We start from the raw sequence: 22,661 nt of genomic DNA on the forward strand, positions 1-22,661 counted from the left end.
ATTCTTTGCACTTTTACAAAGTAAACTTGCCAATTCCTTTCAATCTTAAATTTGAAACAATTTAAATTATTTTAATGTAGGCCATCTATGCTGAAACCATTAAATTAAATGCAAAAGTATTTTCATTCTCAATCAACGGATCTAAACAGTTTAGACCTATGGTCCATTTTAGAATTCAAGCATAAATGGGAAGACCCTGACAGTTTTGAGGGCCCTAAACCGCGGCTTAGTTCGTTTAAGCCTTGGGCCGGCTCTGAACCATTAACATTTTATAACAATATGACAGTATAAAATACTGTTTTGTTTTTTATTGTTTCTAGACCACAGTAAAAGCAAATTCCCATATGTTTTGTTACCATTTGTCACAACACTGGTGTACATCATGATTAATGACGTCAGTGTAAATCCGTCTCAGCGGTTGTCGAAGCCGCTAACGTCAAACAACTTCAGCTAAAACACGGTTCGGTGTTGTTTCTCCTGGAAAAAAGGTAAGAACGCTTTCAGCTCGTTACTCTCTGCTTCTAAACAGCGAACACTGAAAACAAGTCTTCTCTTCGTGTTATCTAAGTTAGCATTCCTTCTCACAATTTTAGCGTTTAGTTTCTGTATCCAGAATGGCGACACTAGCTAGCAATGCAGCTAACGACAGCTAGCTTTGAGCTTCACCATTAAACGCAGGGATGTCTTTAAGTTGCCTTAACAGCTGAGGACCAGTCGCTCCTCCGTTTTAAGGAGCCTGAAATAAACATGGTTTAAACCAGACGTTTAAGCTCCTCTTTTTTATTCCGTTTCCTCAATATTAGCTAGGAAATATTATTTGCTTTTCATGAATTATCCACCCTTATGTTAAACCAGAGCTGACTTTCGCCTTACATATATATTATGTAACTAAGTTATTCATGGTGGTGCAAGTAGCTTTGATCGGAATTATCAACAAACGGATAAAACAGTTGTTTAGCAACAGGCTACATTTTAATTTTACGATATAATCCAGGATTTGTTTCTTAAAACTGATTAAATAATTGCGTAGTAGTACAATTTTAGTTCAACCTGTGTGCACACATTTTATCGTTCAATAATACAGATTTTTATTGTAGTAACTAATATAACATTTTGTTGCTAAATTAAAGGTGCTGGTGTAAACATATTGATTTTAAAATGAAATTAATGCTGAAAAAGACATCAACATCTTTAACAAATGGGATTACTTTATATGTTCTCTGATGTTTGAGGGCAGTTCATCAGTTGTGTTGTACTCTTACTCGTAGTAATTTGCATGTATTTGAGTTTTACAGGGGCATAACATACATCTGCAATCGTTACTTTGTAGTGTGCAATTTACATCAGTGAAATATTTGTTTTAACACTTTTCAAGTGAATGTTTGGTGCAATCTTCCATCGAGTTGTCGTACAAGACAATTTCAAGTTTTTTATTTTAGTCCATGTTACATTTTTTAGGAATATTTTTTTTTTATTATTTGGTTTACTAATTTATTGATTAATTGATAATCTAAACAATTATTTGTTTCAATCCAAAAAAATACCGCTTACTTTTTTTACTTTAACCTTTACATTTTTTTGCATAACAAAAAAATTTAACGTAAACAAAGAATAACATTTTAAAGTATGAATTATATGTATAGAGTGTCAGCACCAGCATCGCAAAAACAAATAAAATGAAGACCTTGTTATTTATGTATTTACAGATAAAAAAGGTTGAATGTTCAGAATAACGTGATGAGATTGAACTGGAAATATACTACTGTTGTATATATTTTTTATGTTTGTTTGATTTAAATGTGATAAAAAAATGGGAACAAAGTCTGTGTATTAACATTAGCAGATACATTGTCAAACAATAAAATGTCCATATTATCGTTAAATGGAAAAATATAACAAACACCCAACTTTTCTAACCATAGAGTTCTCGTGATTATTATAACAAATATATAATTGAATATTTAATATAAATATTTAAATATTTTATTAAATAATAATCCTGTTAAGTGTTGTTAGGGGCATACCAGCCTAATAAGGCGGTGGTATTAGAACAATAGTGAAAGGGTTGGGCCGAGCTCTGACATTACTGAACAGCAAAACTCCGCACACACATGGAATAATTCAAAGCATTTCTTAAAATACAAGAATTCACTAACAGAAAGAAGTCAACTCAAAGTCAAACATATTTCAATCAACAAACTCTTTACTATGCTAAAATAATCCAACTAAAACTACCAAGAAGGATGAACAAGTGAATCAAAGATGGTTAAAAACCATGGCCAATAAAGTGATGCAACATTACTATTCAATGTTATTTATGTCTGAGAACCAAGGATTATCTTGAAGAATCTGGAAATCAAGTTATGTTAGTCTTGGAACCAACTTAGACAATAATTGGTATACCTTCAAACAACCAGTCACAATGCAAGATCAAATAAAACATTATTTTAATGTAATATTTTAAAGAATGATTTGCTGAATAAAACCCAACCTTCTGGGTGGCTAATTATCTGCCTTTATTCAGTGCAATAATATTTAAGGAAAAAATATTTTGAATAAGAACCAAACATTCCTGGATAAATGAGTCTTAATGGTGTTTAATTAGCTATCACATTTAGTAAAATAATATTTAGGGAATTATTATTTTTCTAGATTGGAAACCAAAGTTTTCTGGATAACTTGGTGTTTACACAACACATAACACATCATTAGCTGAGCAGCTAGTCTACTAACACTTAACTGAGTTTTCTCAACACAAACAACAAAAAGTCATTAAATGAACATTATTTAGAGTTTTTTCATTCTAAACTAATCTTCTTGGCCCAAGTTTGTATGTGAACTGTGCTGAGGAAAGGGTGTCCTGGGGGACGAGTTCAGGGAAGCGAAACTATCTGGTCATCCACGTGTGGACTGAAATGGACTAGCATTGCAGCTAATCTCAGTAGCTGAAAGGGGGTCGGCCATTTAGCTGACCCAGCCGAACTGTACGACAACGGTAGGTTCGGCTTCTTCAGCGGGTAGCTCTCGCTACTTGGACATGCATGCAGGAAGGCGTGTGATGCGGTTCCGGTGGCTTCTTTTCCAGGGCGTGAGGTGAAATCCGCTTCAATTAGGGCTGCTTCTGGAGACCTCAGAAGGAAAGTCTTATTACACCCTTTTTATTAATAAATCCTGGATACTTGAACAGCAAATCGTAGTCACTTCTGGATCCAAGGATTCTTCGAAGGAGAAGCCTTACTCGTCCACGTGTTCCAAGGCTCTTAGCTGACGTGTGGTCTGGTCCCTCCATTAGCCGCTGTCCGCAGCCGGAATGAGGCCGAGTGGAGGGAGAGAGGTCTTTTTGGGTCAGAGTTTCCAGCTCTGACTCCTCCTCTTCCTGGGCTGTGTTAGGAATAGGGTAGGTGATGTTAAACAGTGCAGAGATTCATACTGGCTCTGTTTATGTATCATTCAATGTCCAAATTCATCCATGGCTGGGGTCCCAACAAAGTGCAACCAGGAGCATTAAAAATGGAGTTACGCCTTTGAAAATGTTTATAACCTGACTAATTTTGGCATTAATCAGATAATTTATCCACCGTTTTTATTTTGATATAAGAGGCAAACAGAACTAGCCAATGACTGGCGACGAAGTTTGTTTATATGTGCAGCGCAGACACACAAAACACATGTACTGCTACTAACTCTCACACATACTTATTTGGGGGAAAACTGTTTTAAAAAAAAAAAAAAAAAGCTCAAATCATAAAATTGTGTGCTGACTAAAGATAGTGACCTAGAAGGATTATTATCGTTAACTTTATTGATTACTTCAACGAATGGCAACAACACCACATTTAACCTTTTATTATTATTATTTAGCTTGAGAGAGACCAGTACTTTCTGGTGTAACGTGAGATAAAAGATTCCATGTTTTATTCCTTAGCAGTACACCCGAGCTATAGAGCTGTGATTGCTGCCAACGTATCTGAGCGCCTAGACCTCCAGCCAGTATGTCCAGTGACCCTCCCCCTCCGTACCCCGGAGGTCCCAGTGCCCCTCCCATTGAGGAAAAGAATGGACAACCAGGTAATGAAGGCAAACTTGCAAGGGTGTGCTGAATGTTGATGAGTATTTAGTTGTGTTCTTGCAGCAGCTAGAAATTAGTTCCAGCTGCAAGTAAATCTTTGTTTTGCCCAGTTTTAGATATGCATGAATCATGTCTAAACATTGTAGGGGTGTTGTTGAAATCCTTCTTTAGATGAGGCAATATCATGACTCCTATTTGCATAGAGCTGTCTTCATTTTTTGTGCATCTTTCACAAACAGTGAGAACTACTCAGCCACAAGGACAGCCCTTACTTCCAGATTATGGCCCTCCCCCCTATGAAGGTCCACATCCAGGCTTCCTACCTCCACATGTCCCAGGAGAAGGACCTATGGCTATGCCTCCACCAATGCAAGGTGCTATAAAATGTCCTCAAACATCAGTAAATATCTTGTAATTATTGTGCTCCTGCTTCTTTTCATTGGTCAGTCCAGCACCAAACTCCCCTGGAAAGTTTGGGACTACATTCATTTTGTATCTTGGAGGCATTTTAGAACCCTTGACGCTTTCATGTTTATCAGCAATAGTTTTCTTTTACGGCGTAATCATTTGTGTAACTACATCATTGCATGTCACCTCACAGCTTCATGAAATTCCTTCTTACAGTTAATTTTGTTTTGTCTTCTACATAATCATTCCATCTGTGTTATTTTCTGTTAATACTTTAATTTCTAAATTAAATCTTTGCAGGTTTCGCCTATCCACCACCTCCAGGTCACTTTGCTCATCCAATGCCTCTACCAATACAAGGTGCAGCAGCCTGTCCTCAGATATCAGTAAACACACACCGTCACACTGTCACTGTGTGTATTTGAGGGAAAAAATATCAGAGGTGGTGTTAACTCTTCTTTTGGTTCAGTCTTAGAAAAACGTCAGTGATTATACATTTGTCCTTTTTTATTTTGAAGCTCTTAGAACATTTTCTTTCTGTATCCATTGTTTTCAGTTATTGCAGTCACTGGTGCCAGACTTATTTTATTTCCATGTTAATGTGTAACCACACCCCTTCACATCACCCAAAGATGTCATCCATTTCTTTCCCTGGATATAATTTCATTTTCCTCTACAAGGGTTAGTTCAGTCCATGCTTATTTATTTTTTTTGTTAACACTTAAATTCCTGGATTCATTCTCTGCAGGTAGCCCATTCCCACCACCGCCAGGTCACTTCGCTCAGCCAATGCCTGGACAGATGGGTCCTGGTCCCAGTCACTTTGTCCACATGGGAGGTCACACAGCGACCGTCCTGGCTCCTCCGGGGGCAGCCACCACAGTGACAGTACTGCAAGGCGAAATGTTTCAGACCTCACCGGTGCAGACCGTGTGTCCGCACTGTCAGCAGGCGATCATCACTCACATCTCTCATGATGTCGGGCTGATGAACACACTCTTCTGCCTCTTCTGTTTCTTTGTAGGGTAGGTTCAAAGTGGTAACTACTTGATGAAAGAGTTATTACACAGATAATCCATCTCAGCCAAAATTTAATAGTATAGTTTAATCCTAAGTAGTAATTTGTGGTCAGCAGACATTAGGAAGAGGCACTTCAGACTTGTGTTGGAAGTGATACATTTTTGGTATTAGATCCAACCCTCTTAAGATTGTGTTGACAAACTGTTATGAGAAATGTCTTAATACAATAGTAAAACAATGCTAAGCAGTATGGTTAAATAGTACTGCTTACTATTTGTTTTTATTCGCAAACCTCTCTCATCTGTTGTGCAGATGCAAGGAATAACATTTCCTTTCAGACTTCCAATAGACTTCCCTTTGGCTGCTTAGTTTTTCTCATCAGAAGCTCTGCTACTACTCTTATTTTAAAGCTTCTAGAATGTGAAGACAAGTGTTGATTATTCAATGTTTTTACTTAATGAGTTGCCCACTTCATATTTTCACAGTACTGAATGGGCATACTAGTGTGCAGATGTTTGATTTTGTTATGTATATTGTTTTTTTTCCTCCCAGATGTGATCTCGGCTGCTGCTTGATTCCCTGTCTGATTGATGACCTCAAGGATGTGACACACACCTGCCCTAACTGTAAGGGCTACATCTACACATACAAACGCATCTGTTAACCACCGACAGCTTTTTGCCACAGAACCATGTACATGAACACACTCACAGCTCCCCCTGCTGGTGGTGATAGCAGACCCCACTACCAACCCATTTTTGCATACTGTTGTCGCTGTCTTATATCATAAGTGAAGTTTTCTCATAAGCTCACCAGATATCTACTGTGAATATCTTTCGCATTCTTCAGAATTTGAAATGTACAAAACTTATAAACTGCAAATGATGAAGGGCGCTAAAAGAACTAAGAACTGACAGGCTGCAGTCGTGCAGAAACAGCTGGGAGCCTAGACGTTTTAGTCTTTTGCATGTCAACGTGAAGGAAAAAAGAAAGGTAACATTTAGAAAATGTGTACTTTATTTGAGTTCATTTGAAAATGTTATGAGTTTTTGTGTTGGTTTTTCTTTTGGGTCTCATCTTAGAAAAGTCATCCATGTAAGTTCTTGTCTCTGGATCATCTTTAAACTGATGCATTTATGGTACAAGCTGTATTTATTTTTGTAAAGTCACAATGACTCAGTGACTTGCTGCTACTAGCTCTCTGTCCATGATGTGTTTAGTTTTGATAAATTTAACATTTGCACTTTTATTTTAAATCCTCTGTTGGCCCCTTTTATCGTGAATATATGATAATGAATAAAAGCAACGTTGTTTGGCTTTTAGCTGAGTAAATCAGACTGTACATGCAGTGAAAACATGTTAATATTTATTTTGTCACTGATAAAAGAACTGCATGATATCTTATTAATGTTTAAGGAGTATACTTTGACAGACTGATGCACTTCTACAGATTGTAGATTCAAACTTTAACTCTTCAAGTAGGATATATAAAAAAAAAACTGCAAAAATCAACCTTGGCACCAGTTCTTTAAGACTACTTGCATTGCCTAAATGCATGTTAGATACATTTATTAAGCTTCAATTAAAATATAAAAAATAGAATTACTGGAGATCAACTTTTATTCCACTGAATTGTCTGCTGCTAGTGAATGATCAGTGTACCGTCACTGCATGTCCAATTGTTTGTTCATTCATCTTTGTACCGAGAACCAAGCGGTTTGACAGTCATTAATAGAAAACCTGAGCCTTGAAACTTCCTAAAACTGCACTCTTACAATCTTTACCTCCCTAAACGGAGAGAGTCCTTCCGGATGTTAACCAGACTACTCAAGGTTTTCACAGGTTCATGGGGTGCAGGTGTCACATACGGAAACTAGAAAAATAACAGCACTATCAATTATATTTAAGTCAAATGACAATTACTAAAACCTGAAAAAGACAAAATACTAAAATCAGATCAAGAAATATCACATTTTTACCTGTACTGTCTTATTGCATTTTAGAAATAAATCCCAGTAACTTTTATCTATTTATTATTTACAAAGCAAAAGTATCTAAAGGTACTTCAGTAACAAAACACAAGAGAGGGAGTCGAGTGGCTGAGTTTAAAAGCAATCTCAGATCCTTGGGTATTATTTGCTGAGATGTATTTGTAAAGAAACCAAGATCACAACAGAAAGAAAGATGAAAGTCGTAGCATCAGATTGTAACTACGTTTACACAACCATCAAATAATACGGATCATTCTTTGCACTTTTACAAAGTAAACTTGCCAATTCCTTTCAATCTTAAATTTGAAACAATTTAAATGATTTTAATGTAGGCCATCTATGCTGAAACCATCAAATTAAATGCAAAAATATTTTCATTCTCAATCAACGGATCTAAACAGTTTAGACCTATGGTCCATTTTAGAATTCAAGCATAAATGGGAAGACCCTGACAATTTTGAGGGCCCTAAACCGCAGCTTAGTTTGTTTAAGCCTTGGGCCGGCTCTGAACCACTAACATTTTATAACAATATTACAGTATAAAATACCAATAGATACAATGGTGGATTTATTTATCTTGGCTCCCACTCTTCATTCGGCTTGTTAATCTTTCACAACAAATACAAAAATACTGACGTTTATTTGACTTGCAGTTTGCCTTAATGACCACAAGAGAGCAGCAAAAAGACTTAGATGCTGATTGACCTCAGGTAGCTCTGCGGTTCTACTAAAAAGGGTGAATACACATTATTACAATTTGTAAAAAAAAAAAAAGTATATATATTAAAATGCAGACATTAGTAATGCTGGCAACCTGTTTAATTTCTGAGACTATAAATATATAAGCGCTTGGACAACTTCATTAATTTTTTATTTGTTTATGTTCCTTGTCTTCAGAGCAGGATGAAACCCATTTTTTTTCTCCTTGATCTCCTGTTGGTGAATTCTGTTCGTAAACCTTTTTACTTTATATGTAGTTAAAAGCATTATGCTGAAAAGTTAACATAATATATTTGAGGCAACTCCGGAAATAATTGACGTAATTTATTATTGTAGCACCCCAGTGTTGATTATAGATACAATTAAACAAACAGACAAACTCTTTAGGGGCTGCACGGTGGTGCACGGTAGCACTGTTGCCTAGCAGCAAGAAGGTCCCGGGTTCGATTCCCAGCCGGGGGTCTTTCTGCATGGAGTTTGCATGTTCTCCCCGTGCATGCGTGGGTTCTCACTGGGTACTCCGGCTTCCTCCCACAGTCCAAATACATGTCTGTTAGGTTAATTGCTCACTCTAAATTGCCCTTAGGTGTATGAATGAGTGTGTGCATGGTTGTTTGTGTGTTGACCTGCAATGGACTGGCGACCTGTCCAGGGTGACCCCACCTCTTGCCCATAGACTGCTGGAGATAGGCACTAGCTTCCCCGTGACCCACTATGGAATAAGCAGTAGAAAATTACTGACTGATGACTGACAAACTCTTTAAGTACAGATGTAACATAATTTGACAGGATTGGTATTAAACCAGGCATTTGACCGCTAGTTATTTTATTTTATAATATAAAGCTAACAAAAATATGTGTTATGTGTTGTGTTCAGTTTGTCCATTAAATAGAGCAGTTGACAATATGTCAGTAATAAACTATATTAATTATCAAATATGACTATATGGCAAATAATGTGTAGACAGTGCATGATGCTGGCAGTTGACACCGTTTCAAGATTTATGTATTTATCTTAGTTGTCTATAGTTCATTTGGCAATTAAGCTAATTGGAGTTCAATACCACTAGAGGTTTCAATTTTACTTAGAATCTTCTGGCAAATGCTGTAAATTTCTGTTGATGCAAAAATGTTATGAGATACGGTTTACGGTATATTCAGTAAGGAGTCTGAGGACAAGCAAACTGATAATTACCAATGGATTACCAAAAGATTAATTAAATTCAGTTTTATTTATATAGCGCCAATTCACAACACATGTCGTCTCAAGGCACTTCACAAAGGGTTTGAATGGTATAGGGTTGTCGGGGAGGTTAGATTAAACTACTGAGCGTTAGAGTTTGGCCATTTTAGAATGGGGTGTGTGTAGGGGTACTAAGTAAAATAATAAACTGATAAAGTGTGTCCATCTAAAGCCCAATGGTGGCCATTGTTATACTAAAAACCACAAGGATTGGGATACCTCTCTCTGTCAGACTGTTTATAACCATTGGAAAAGAGAAGGGGTCATACAGGTAGCAGAAATGGAGGGTGTGTTTGGACCTCAACCATAACTGAGCCGGTTTAGGCTAATCCTGAATCCCCCTTACTCCAACCAACAGGGAGGGAGGAAGGCAGAGGTAAAAATAATTGGAGAGTGTTGTTTCCTGTTGCATTGTGTGGAAAGTGGGTAACATTAAAATGGGCTAAGTCAATTCAATCAAATCATATAGATTTCAAGTCAGGCACATGCATTCCAATTAATAACTAACCATTGAACAGTACAGTCAGATTCAGGTATTTATTCAAATTGGATAAAACGTTTTTCTATTGTTTAATGCATTAAAGATGTATAACAGAAAAAAAAAAAAAAACAATCCATCTCAAAAGTTCAGCATTTTCCCTTTGGGATGAATAAAGTACTTTTGAATTTAATTGAATTTCTTATTTTAATACTTTACATTTGTACATACATTTGTTGGTTAGAATAACAGTAGAATAGCAATTCCTCGTTTAAAACTTCATAAATGTTTCAATTTAATGATTTAAAATCTCCATTTAATGATCGCAATATGTGATGAAATATACAAATCTAGTATTTTTGTCAAATATTACATATAAAACCTTTACTAATTGGATTTTATAGATATTTTGTATGGATTTTATAGATTGTTTCTTGTATAAGGATGCTCTGAAACACTTATGTTACAAGCAGAATCAAGTTAGAGCAGATGTTTTGCTGCATTGGTAATGTTAATTATGTATTGCATGGTACAATTTCTAAATTATGTTGTTTTTTAGGTTTGTTTGATCAATCAATTTATAGAAATCCACAGTTTCATTTTAAAAAGGTAACAGAACAGTTTTGTTTTTTCTTGTTTCTAGACCACAGTAAAAGCAAATTCCCATATTTTTTATTACCATGGTTTCCAAGATTGCAAATAAAATTCCCTATTAGCTTTTCTTTTGTCGGGGCATCAAAATTTGTCACAACACTGGTGTACATTATGATTAATAATGTCAGTGTAAAATCCGTCTCAGCGGTTGTCGAAGCCGCTAACGTCAAACTTCAGCTAAAACACGGTTCGGTGTTGTTTCTCCTGGAAAAAAGGTAAGAACGCTTTCAGCTCGTTACTCTCTGCTTCTAAACAGCGAACACTGAAAACAAGTCTTCTCTTCGTGTTATCTAAGTCAGCATTCCTTCTCACAATTGGCGACACTAGCTAGCAATGCAGCTAACGACAGCTAGCTTGGAGCTTCACCATTAAACCTTAACAGCTGAGGACCAGTCGCTCATCTGTTTTAAGGAGCCTGAAATAAACATGGTTTAAACCAGACATTTAGCCTTTGAAGCCTCCTCTTTTTAACTCTGTTTCCTCTCTGTTAGCTAGCAAATATTAGCTGACAAATATGTCAGTTTGCTTTTCATAAATTATCCACCTTCTGCTTACATATATTTTATGTAAGTGTGTTATTCATACTGCGGTCAAGTGTAAAATACGCGGTCACGTCAGCCGGGATTAGCTCTGTTTTAAAATTCGCTTCGTTCATACAAGGTGCATTACTGTAATGGCAGACCGGTGTTACGTCGATTCGCGTTTCCCCATCAGATACGGTTTCCCCAGCGTCTCCTTGCCGCTCACGCGGCAAAAAAGGCGCGTGCTTGTTGCAGGCTCGGAACCGTCGCGCTGTGCTCGCACCACAGGGGAACTACGGTAACCCTGAAAGCTCAAATGTCGTGTTTCGGAGAAGTCGATATACATTTGTTTAGCTAGTGTGTTATTAGATAAACTAATATATCATTTTATAGATAGATAGATGTAAATATAACGACACATATTCATATACACACACACAGACGTATATATATATATATATATATATATATATATATATAGAGAGAGAGATAGATAGATATAGATATATAGATATAGATATATAGATATAGATATATAGATATATATCCCCTTTTTAACACAGGGGAAACGGTATCTGATGGAGATTAGAGGGCCATCAGATAGCGTTTCCCCTGTTTTATGCATGGGGAATCTGACGGGGTTTATAGTACATTTATAGGACCATATAGGATCACAACAGTATAGATATCTGTAGTCTCTATCTCTCTCTCTCTCTCTCGCTCTCTCTCTCTCTCTCTCTCTCTCTCTCTATATATATATATATATATATATCTATATCTATCTATATATATATATATACATACACGTCTGTGTGTGTGTATATGAATATGTGTCGTTATATTTACATCTATCTATCTATCTATCTATCTATCTATCTATCTATCTATCTATCTATCTATCTATCTATCTATCTATCTATCTATCTATCTATCTATCTATCTATCTATCTATCTATCTATCTATCTATCTATCTATCTATCTATCTATAAAATGATGATATATTAGTTGATCTAATAACACACTAACTGAACAAATGTATATCGACTTCTCCGAAACACGACATTTGAGCTTTCAGGGTTACCGTAGTTCCCCTGTGGTGCGAGCACAGCACGACGGTTCCGAGCCTGCAACAAGCACGCGCCTTTTTTGCCGCGTGAGGAGACGCTGGGGAAACCGTATCTGATGGGGAAACGCGAATCGAAGTAAACACCTGACGTCCATCTTGTCAACGGTTGAGAAATTAAGGGGAAAACAAGAAAGTAACCTTCAGAACATTTATATTAATGACATATGTACAATCAGTCAATCAATCTTTATTCCAGACACAAGGATAGTCCATAGTAAAAAAAACAAAAAACTTTCGCATACATGTTTTATGTAAAAAAAATCTATATTTAATAAGTTCACTGTCGATTTTTGGAGAAATAACGGGTCAAAGTACCTACTAATGCTTCTCCGTTATATACTTTTCTGTCACTTTCAGCAATTTATTTCTCCAAAATCATTAGAGGTGATGACACAATCTCTTCAGATTATATTAAAGGGTCACCTATACTATAACCAGAATACTTTAAAATGCATATACTGGATTTTTATCATTTTTGTAAAACTAGTAAGTACATTTGATGTCCAGGTTTAAAGGCAAGTAACGTCATTCTTTATACATGTTTTTTATTCAATATAGTTTTTAATATTAAACATTTTATGTAAAATAAATGGAAATTTATTCATAAAAACAGAACAACAGTTATTAAACCAAAAAAATGATCTAAATCTAACATGAAAAAAGAACCTGAAAAAAAAAACCTGAAAACAATGAATACTGTTATTGGTGACACCAGGCGCGTAGTTACCTGGGCGTCCGGATGTTTCCTGAAAAGACCCGGACTTCTTGATAGAAGAAATTTAGAAGTATTATAAAGATGCAGCCACAAAATGGACTTCACATTTTTATTCAAAAACAATCAGATTTTTTCAATTGTGTTCCATATAATTACGTCCCGCTCCACCTAACCTGACACTGAATTATAAGGAGAAGACAAACAATACTTAAATACGCACTTGCAGCACCGCGAATGCGCAACTACGCGCACAGCCAGATACGGACTCCATTCTGGAGAAGTCCAGAACAGCAGTTCACTCCAGGTCGACCTTCCTCCTTCATGACCTGAAAAGTTAAACTCGAAGTTAAGGCTCGAACAGGGCTCATTTCAGAGCAACCATGGAGCCAACCGGAGAGCGTGTGTGTTCAGGAACAGGTGGAAGCAGAGCGGTATAACCCAGACGAAGATAGCGGTAAAACCTGAATGCAGACATGAGGTGGAGGTTCACTCTAATGAGCATCATCAGGGTCATGATGAGGGACTTTCACCTGAGCTACAGGTGAAGTTAAATTATCTGTCTGTGATAGAAAACAGTAGCAACCTTCTATGTGAGCGTCTAGCTGGATTTGCATCATAATGGGAAAATATCTGGTCCTTTACTTCAGTCAAAATAAAAGCATTTAATCCTAACGTAGCTGAACACATTAAAAGTCCTTCAGATCATCACATTGATCTCATGGCTGCAGCCAGTCTTATAGTCCAGTTCTACATGTAGACAGAAAAAAGAGTTGCTCAATAAACCAGGAAAATATCTCCTGGTTCCAGTAAGACATAGTAGAAACTGTAAAAGTAAGCATCCCTCTTCTCTTTCATATCTTCTATGTTGATTCTAAACATAAAGCTCTGGCTTTAAAAGATGCAGGATAATTAAGAAATAAATCATAGCAATTAATCACAGGTGGACCATTGATTAGTTAACTATTTTATTTTTCTGAATTACACATGTAATATTATATAAACTAAACTAATTAAACAAGGATACAGTTTTACTGAAGGTGAGACATACATACCATATGTATACAGTTATTAATAACTGTAATATTAGTACTGATAAGGTCCAGGATGAGGCTCTATGCTATATTTTAAACACCACAACTTGACACCCTTTTCTCTCAAAGTGTTTAATAGTAAGAACTGCACTAATGTCTCACATGTAGAACAAAAGACTGGGTTGTAAAATGTTTCATTTATTATTTTTGGCAGGTGAAATTTCTTCAGAAGTAGAATGAAGGGCTAAAAAGATGGCGATAAAAGAGAACAGGTTCCTAAAAGAAGGAACAATTTTAATAAAATGTTTCGAAAGCTCTTGACATAATAAAATAAATGTGTTTTAGGATTTGACTAAGATTTAGGAAAATCAACTTTATACCACTTTCCTTTTTTGAAATATAAGAATAAAGACAATGGAGCCTCAGGAGGGAACACTGATGAGAATAACATTTAAAAAGGTAATTTATGTAGATGACAAAAGAAGCACATTTATCTGGCCCAAAGTAAACATCTCTGAGTTTAAGAAAAACATTTGTCAGCAAAAATTCAGATTAAGTTCTTTTCTAAATACCTCAAAATGTGTCATTATTTGCTTCAGCAAAATGGTGTTTCATCAGGTCTAAACTCTGTTCCTCCTCGTCCTTCATTCAGCTTCTAACAAAAATAAAAAGTACAATTATTGGAAACCTTTTTTTTTTGACTCACAATAATTAACATTCAGTCTAAAACCAGCCAAGACAGAGAACTGGTACAATATGTCCTATGTTATTTTAATTTTAAATTACCTATAAATTGTCTTATTGAAATCTAAATATTTTGGATTTGGGCTAAAGCCCCCAATGTTTTGAGACCCTAAAAACGCCCCTGGGTGACACAATGAGCAGCTGGGATTTCTGCAGGATCCTTGTGCATACATTTCAAATGGTACGACCGATTGCACTTTATTGATGGATACATGCATGTGATTCATATGTTATAAATCATATATCGATGGTGTTACACTTTTGTGTTCATGATAAAGAAACCTTTATTATATTTCACCACAAAAATACTATGGGTTCTACAACACTCACCCAGTCAGTGACAGCTGGCCCCGACATTTGTGGTGTGGATGCCGAGCACATTGCCCAATTGTTGTCCATGTCAGAAACGTAAATTAAAGTGTATATTTCTACATAAAAAAATGAATATCACATGGGAAAAAAATTGAGAATTATCTGATTACCTGATGATTCAAGAATTAGTAGTGCAAACGAAACCCGGTCTTTTTCAATATCCGGTTTGGTGGTTGAAAATGTCATACTTGGCCTGTTCGGAAATGCCTCCATGACTGCCATTGCCATCTGTAAGAAAAGTTACATCATCTAAAAGGTACAGTATCCACCCAATTCATGGGGCTGCACGGTGGCGCATTTGGTAGCACTGTTGCCTTGTGGCAAGAAGGTCCTGGGTTCGACTCTCAGCCAGGGGTTGTAGCGACTAGAGATTGGCGACTTGTCCAGGGTGTACCCTGCTTCTCGCCCATGGAGGTAGGCACCAGCTCCCCTGTCACCCACTATGGAATAAGCGGTATAGAAGATGAATGAAAGTACAGTATCCAATTCCTTGGTCTAAGATAAGAGTTCTTCATAATCTTAATCATGCGTCATAAACAACAAATTTATGAAAATTTTGTTTTAAGTGACCCTACATTTTATGTACACCTTAATGTGTTAAGAGTACTTTTATGACAAGTCCACAGCTACTTCCATTGTACCGTGTGGCTGACAAAAAATCCTGTCGCATCCTCCCAGTCAGTCTGACTGAGGGATGCCCTTCACATTTTGAAAAACTATTCAAACAATGACATAATAATTAGTTTACTATAAAATAATGTATAACTGTGAATTTCAAGTTTAGCCACCAAGCCTGAAAAACATCGTTTACCTTACAATTTTCAAGAAAATAGTGCAATATTTAATATTTTATACTAATTTATTAAGTTTTTGCATTGAGAACTAAGCCTGATAATCCAAATGATCGGAAATAAATATGAAATCTTGTGTGTCAATAGAATGGTGTGCGTGTTCGACTGTATTAATAATTAAAACTTCCAAATTTGTTTAATAACAAATGTTACAATAAACACTCAGTTGGAGGGAGGATATTGTTCAAACAGCTGAGATAAAAATTTTTATGAAATGTGAAAAGTAACAAGATGTATGCATGTATGACAGATAAACTGTTGGTAATATGGTATTTACTTAAAATTGCATTTGTTCGGTATTTAAAATCTGGGTTCACTATTCAATGCACATATAATATTGCTAAGCTAAAGACCTGACAATAATTTTTAAACTAATTTACTAGCCACAGGTGTTATTAATTCAATTTATCAATGAAATCTACTATACGAGTCAGCAATTGTGTGAGAGGACTAACATGACCTGACATCAATCACTTTCATAGAATTGCTGCATTTGTGTTAACTGATTTAAAAATGGACACGTTTATTTTTTGTGAAGTGATTATTTTCTTGAGAAATGTGAAAGACAGTTTTTGTTGAATGGTAGAGTGGGTCACAGGATTAGAGAGGGTCCATGTTATTAATATTAGAAACTCATCTTCTTGTTTTATCACAGACAAAGCTTGCCGACATTTGGAAGTGTACTTTCATTATTAGATACAGTAGCTTAAAAATTAGTCAGTATACGATGAGTTCGTGTGACAGTTTCAGCCATTCAGTTGGCTTGCTTGGATTCATTCTGTCCTGTGTGATCGCTCGTTTATTGCAGCTGTTCCAAGTGTGATCATTATCTTTTATTCAAGAAGCGGACGTGCTGAAACGGGTCTGCTCATGAAGCCAAAGTATTTTCACAATAGTACTTTGACCCCACCTTCTTCTTTTAATAAATAATAATTTAACTGGTGCATTGCCTTTTTGTTTGTGGAAACTGTGGTATTATGCTTGCTGTGATGGTTACATGGTTTGTGTCTTTTCTTTGCTGTTCAAGTTTGCATGAAAATGGAGAAAAAAGCTTACTGTAGTTCTCCAACATATCACTGAGTAAGGGTCAAAACCAGCCAGGAGAAGCATCCTGAAATAACCCACAGCCACACCTGAAGCAACCATTTTTAATCCATGACTTTATTACTGACCATAATCTTGATATGTTTTTAACAGAAACATGGTTATATGAATTTAATGAAGCTCCCATTCTGATATAGTCGACGCCTCCGAACTACAATTTTCTTTGTGAGAGCAGACAGCAAAGAAAAGGTGGAGGGGTGGCCACTTTATTTAAAGATTCACTAAAGTGTATAAAAGTATTTCTGGGCAAATTTGACTCTTTTGAATATTTGGCTCTCCAGGTAAAGAGCCTGATCTGAACCATGTTCTTGAATATTTACAGGCCTCCTAAGTCCAAAACAAACTTTATCAGTGATTGTAATTAGCTTTTATCTGTGATATGTGTTGATTATGACTGTTTAATTATTGTGGGAGACTTCAACATTCACATGGACAATCCTGAAGACAGAAGTGCAATAGATCTATGTGACACTCTTAGAAATTTTGGTTTTACTCAACATGTTAAACAGCAAACGCACAAACAGGGACATATTTTGGACTTGATCATCACTAAGGGTTTAAACATTTCCAAGATGTTGCCCTATCTGACCATTTTTCTGTTTTGAAAGCATCATCTCCAATGACTCAGTTAGCCAAACAGACATTAAAAGAAAATGCTTTCCTGGGTGTAGTGATGGACTCAGACCTGAACCTTCAGAGGCACATACAGACAGTAACAACGTCAGCGTTCTATCACCCAAAGAACATCTCCAGGATTAAAGAACTAATGTCTCAGAAGCACCTTAAAAAACTAATTCATGCTGTCTTCACAGGTCTGCCTAAAAAGTCAATCAGACAGCTGTAGTTGATCCAGAACGCTGCTGCCCGCATCCTCACTAGAACTACTAACAACCTGGATGGCATTAAATTGACCTCTGATAATAAAGTAAAAAACCTTGGTGTTATTTTTGACCAGGACATGTCATTTAAATCCTATATTAAACAGGTTTCTAGGATTTCCTTCTTTCACCTCTGGAACATTGCCAAAATTAGAAATATCCTGTCCAGGAGTGACGTTGAATAACTAGTCCATGCATTTGTTACTTCAAGGCTGGACTATTGTAATTCATTACTATCAGGATGTCCACAAAATGCAGTTAAAAGCCTTCAGCTGATTCAAAATGCTGCAGCAAGAGTTCTGATGAAAATTAAAAAGAGAGATCATATTTCTCCTATTTTAGCTTCCCTTCATTGGCTCCCTGTTAAATCCAGAATAGAATTTAAAATTCTCCTCCTCACATATAAAGCCTTTAATGATCTAGCTCCATCATACATCAGAGATCTGATTGTTCCATATGTTCCTAACAGAGCACTTCATTCTCAGACTGCAGGTTTACTGGTGGTTCCTAGAGTCTCTAGAAGTAGAATGGGAGGCAGATCCTTTAGTTATCAGACTCCTCTCCTGTGGAACCAGCTCCCAGTTTTAGTCCGTGAGGCAGACACCCTGTCTACTTTTAAGGCTAGGCTTAAAACTTTCTTTTTTGATAAAGCTTATAGTTCGAGTGGCTTAGGTTATCAGGGAGGGAGCCTTCCTCCCTCCTTGTTGGTTGGAGTAAGGGGGAGTCAGGTTTAGCCTAAACCGGCTCAGTTATGGTTGAGGTCCAAACACACCCTCCATTTCTGCTACCTATATGACCCCTTCTCTTTTCCAATGGTTATAATCAGTCTGACAGAGGGAGGTATCCCAATCCTTGTGGTTTTTAGTATAACAATGACCATCAGTGGGACCCTTTGTGGGGTTCATTGAGACGACATTGTTGTAAATAAGCGCCCTTTAACTACATAATCTGAACTGAAACTCTCTGTGTAGTTATGCTGCTATAGGCTTAGGCTGCTGGAGGACATAATAACCACTTCACCTTCTTTGCTACGTTCTCACACTACTCTCCAATTTTGCATTATTTGCTGTTATTTCAGCTTTTAATCTTGTTCTCTCTTTTCTCTTCCTAGAAGCTACACCTGGCCTGGCTCTGTGTCTACCTGTGACACCTTTCTGGAGAGGGGAATCGTCCGAGCTTCTGCTGGCAACAACTTAATGCTCACCCTCCACCGATGATCCACATAGCCCTGTCTTTTAGTGTTTAACCCTTTCTCTCTCCTAGACATGGCGATTGACTGAGCTTTTACTGTAACTAATTATATGTGCTCTCTTTCAGACTCTAACCTTGAAAACTGGCTCAGAGTTTATCTGTTCTTTCTTTCTAGGTGAAATGAATAAAGGAGCTACATCCATTAACATTTACTTTTCCTTCCCATAGAAAGGACTCCTGGATCAGTGCTTCTTTGTTCTCTTTGTGTCTCTGCTCTGTTCTCTCAAACCCCCAGTCGGTCGTGGCAGCTGGCCGATCACACTGAGCCTGGTTCTGCTGGAGGTTTCTTCCTGTTAAAAGGGAGTTTTTCCTCTCCACTGTCGCTACATGCATGCTCAGTATGAGGGATTGCTGCAAAGTCAACGCCAGTGACTGTCCACTGTCTCTACATGCTCATCCGAGAGGAGGGAATGCTGCAAGTCACTGACTGGATGCAATCTGCTGGGTTTCCTTAGATAGAAAACCTTTTTATCCAATTTGAATAAATAACTGAATCTGACTGTACTGTTCAATGATTAGGATTAATTGGAATGTATGTTCCTGACTTTTGTGAAGTGCCTTGAGACAACATGTGTTGTGAATTGGCGCTATATAAATAAAAACTGAATTGAACTGAATTGAACTAAGAAAGTGGAGCACATCACCCCGGTTCTAAAGTCCTTACACTGCCTCCCTGTAGCTCAGAGAATAGACTTTAAAATACTTCTGTTAGTCTATAAATCACTGAATGGTTTAGCACCAAAATACATTACAGACTTGTTGTCAGTGTATCAACCACCCAGACCTCTCAGGTCTTCTGGCTCAAATCTACTCTGCATACCCAGAACCAGAACCAAACATGGAGAAGCAGCTTTTAGTTATTATGCTCCACTAATCTGGAATAAACTCCCAGAAAACTAAAAGCGCTGAAACCTTAAAATGCTTTAAATCAAGATAAAAAACTTATTTGTTCATAGTGGCCTTTGACTGTGCCATCTAAACATTAAGTTTTCAGTCCAACTTTCCTTTCACTTTATCCATCATTTTATCATTAATTTTTATCTTTTTTATTATCATCTTATCATTTTAATTATTCCTTTTTATCCTCTTCAAGTATTTGTGTTCATTAATTCTTTAATTACCTTTATGCCAATGTAATGTACTTTTCCTATTATGTCTCTTTCTGTTTTTTTCATGTACAGCACTTTGGATTGTCTTGCTACTGAAATGTGCTATATAAATAAACTTGCCTTGTCTTGCCTTACATTGGAAATGTTGACAAAAGAAATAATTCCCTTGTAGTTGTCAAAGTTTATTCTCTATGAAGTTAACAATAAAAAAAAAATGCAAAAGACGAGTCTTGAATGTCATTTCATTCTGAGGGTAAAATTGTTTTTAATAAATCTTCATGATATTTTAAAACATACAAAATAGATTTAAAAAAAAAAATCTATATTCTAAAGTTAGTTTACAGGACAAACTTTCCCTTGACAGACTATTCCTTCTGACAGCTTCCCTTTTTCGAAACAGAATAACACCGGTGATATAATGATTCATTACGAAGATGCAAGATTCCTGGTTCATTCTGTGGATGGTGATGTGCAGTAAAGACTCGATCTATGGAAACATTTGAAGGACAAGGCTTGATAAATATAACAGGACAATTTAAAAACTCTAAAGACAAAAACATCAATATTTAATTAACTCTATTGGACATTTAGGTACCTCACCTGTAAGCCACACATGTGGCCCAAGTGTCTGCAGTTCACTGTGGTGTATAACAAAGTTGTTTCCTTTAAACTGCGATGGGATGACTGACAGAACAACTTATGAGTCTCTTTTACCCACAAATTGGAGAGCTGAGAGTTGTACTATATAAAAACATATAATAATTAAAAGGTTGTTGATGTACATACCCGTTTAATGATGAACACAATGTAATTAGTACATTATAATCATCAGTTATAAATACTTGAATACATTTCAAGAAGTATTCCTATAACATGTTATTACCGAATTCCCACTCTAGGCTAGGTGTTAGGTGATTTAGAGATTATTTTATCAGAATGCGATAATCCAGACGATGTTCAGAAACATACGGACCACAGTCTCACAGAAAGCTCAAAAGCACATTCACGTGTACACAGATTGTTTTTTTATGATGTGCCTGAGTTTTGAGACTAATCTTTTCGTTTTTAAAAATGTAAAGAAGTTCATACTAATGATTATACGAACATGAATAAAGAAAGACATAAGTAAAAGAAAAAAAATCAAAATGAAGAGGAAAATAAAGACTAACATAAAAATCAAAAAATCCGAATTTTAAATTAAAAAGTAAACCACTAAAACAATAACACTAAACCTCTTAAGAATTTAGACAAAGAAAATCTCAAAGGTGGAACAAAAGCTTATTTTTGAGAGAATTAAGAATCTTTATTGTCATTATGTTTGCCATAATGAATTTGTTTTTGAGGAACTTGGCTAATAGAGAACAGTTATAGAACACAGACAACAATTTAAAAGACCACTAAAATAGAATAAGCATTTTTGGAGTTTTTCGAGAGGAAACCTGTATAATATGAGCCACAACAACATTTAATTTCCCTTTGGGATGAATAAAGTATTTTAGAATTAGAATTTTGAATTGAATTAAAAGTCCTTAAAAGTTAAAGATTAAAACAACCAAAAAGTAACAGGTTAAAACAGCGTAAGATATGAATTTAAGGCACAAATGAGAAATAATGGAGCACAAAGCAGCAGTAAAACATGAGTGAAAGAGAAATATGTTTATGAGGATCTAGCAAGAACCATTTGCATAAAGTGTAGCTCAGAACCATGTACATGAACACACTCACAGCTCCCCCTGCTGGTGGTGATAGCAGACCCCACTACCAACCCATTTTTGCATACTGTTGTCGCTGTCTTATATCATAAGTGAAGTTTTCTCATAAGCTCACCAGATATCTACTGTGAATATCTTTCGCATTCTTTTAAAATGTATAAAGAAGGATTTGAAATGACTCAGTGACTTGCTGAATAAAAGCAACGTTGTTTGGCTTTTAGCTGAGTAAATCAGACTGTACATGCAGTGAAAACATGTTAATATTTATTTTGTCACTGATAAAAGAACTGCATGATATCTTATTAATGTTTAAGGCGTATACTTTGACAGACTGATGCACTTCTACAGATTGTAGATTCAAACTTATAACTCTTCAAGTAGAATATATAAAAAAAAACTGTGCAAAAATCAACCTTGGCACCAGTTCTTTAAGACTACTTGCATTGCCTAAATGCATGTTAGATACATTTATTAAGCTTCAATTAAAATATAAAAAATAGAATTACTGGAGATCAACTTTTATTCCACTGAATTGTCTGCTGCTAGTGAATGATCAGTGTACCGTCACTGCATGTCCAATTGTTTGTTCATTCATCTTTGTACCGAGAACCAAGCGGTTTGACAGTCATTAATAGAAAACCTGAGCCTTGAAACTTCCTAAAA

The 22,661-nt window shown here is 36.2% G+C and overlaps 1 protein-coding gene across 4 annotated transcripts; it reads left to right on the forward strand.

Annotated features, from left to right (window-relative positions):
- Positions 1 to 257: 257 nt before the first annotated feature.
- On the forward strand, positions 258 to 22,141 carry LOC124862206 (cell death-inducing p53-target protein 1-like). 4 transcript variants are annotated; one of them, XM_047356028.1, is made up of 7 exons: positions 258 to 488; positions 3,926 to 4,068; positions 4,309 to 4,443; positions 4,778 to 4,837; positions 5,226 to 5,502; positions 6,050 to 6,194; positions 21,998 to 22,141. In XM_047356028.1, the coding sequence occupies exons 2-6, from the start codon at positions 3,993 to 3,995 to the stop codon at positions 6,159 to 6,161; spliced, it is 660 nt and encodes a 219-aa protein (XP_047211984.1). In that variant the 5' UTR covers positions 258 to 488; positions 3,926 to 3,992; the 3' UTR covers positions 6,162 to 6,194; positions 21,998 to 22,141. The 4 variants fall into 4 exon arrangements, with proteins under 4 accessions (XP_047211984.1, XP_047211985.1, XP_047211983.1 ...); XM_047356029.1 differs by lacking the exon at positions 21,998 to 22,141 and having other exon boundaries at positions 259 to 488; positions 3,929 to 4,068; positions 6,050 to 6,901; XM_047356027.1 differs by lacking the exon at positions 21,998 to 22,141 and having other exon boundaries at positions 262 to 488; positions 6,050 to 6,901.
- The last annotated feature ends 520 nt before the right edge of the window (positions 22,142 to 22,661 follow it).

This window comes from Girardinichthys multiradiatus, chromosome X (genome assembly GCF_021462225.1).
Source record: "Girardinichthys multiradiatus isolate DD_20200921_A chromosome X, DD_fGirMul_XY1, whole genome shotgun sequence".
In the NCBI taxonomy this organism is placed as follows: Eukaryota; Metazoa; Chordata; class Actinopteri; order Cyprinodontiformes; family Goodeidae; genus Girardinichthys; species Girardinichthys multiradiatus.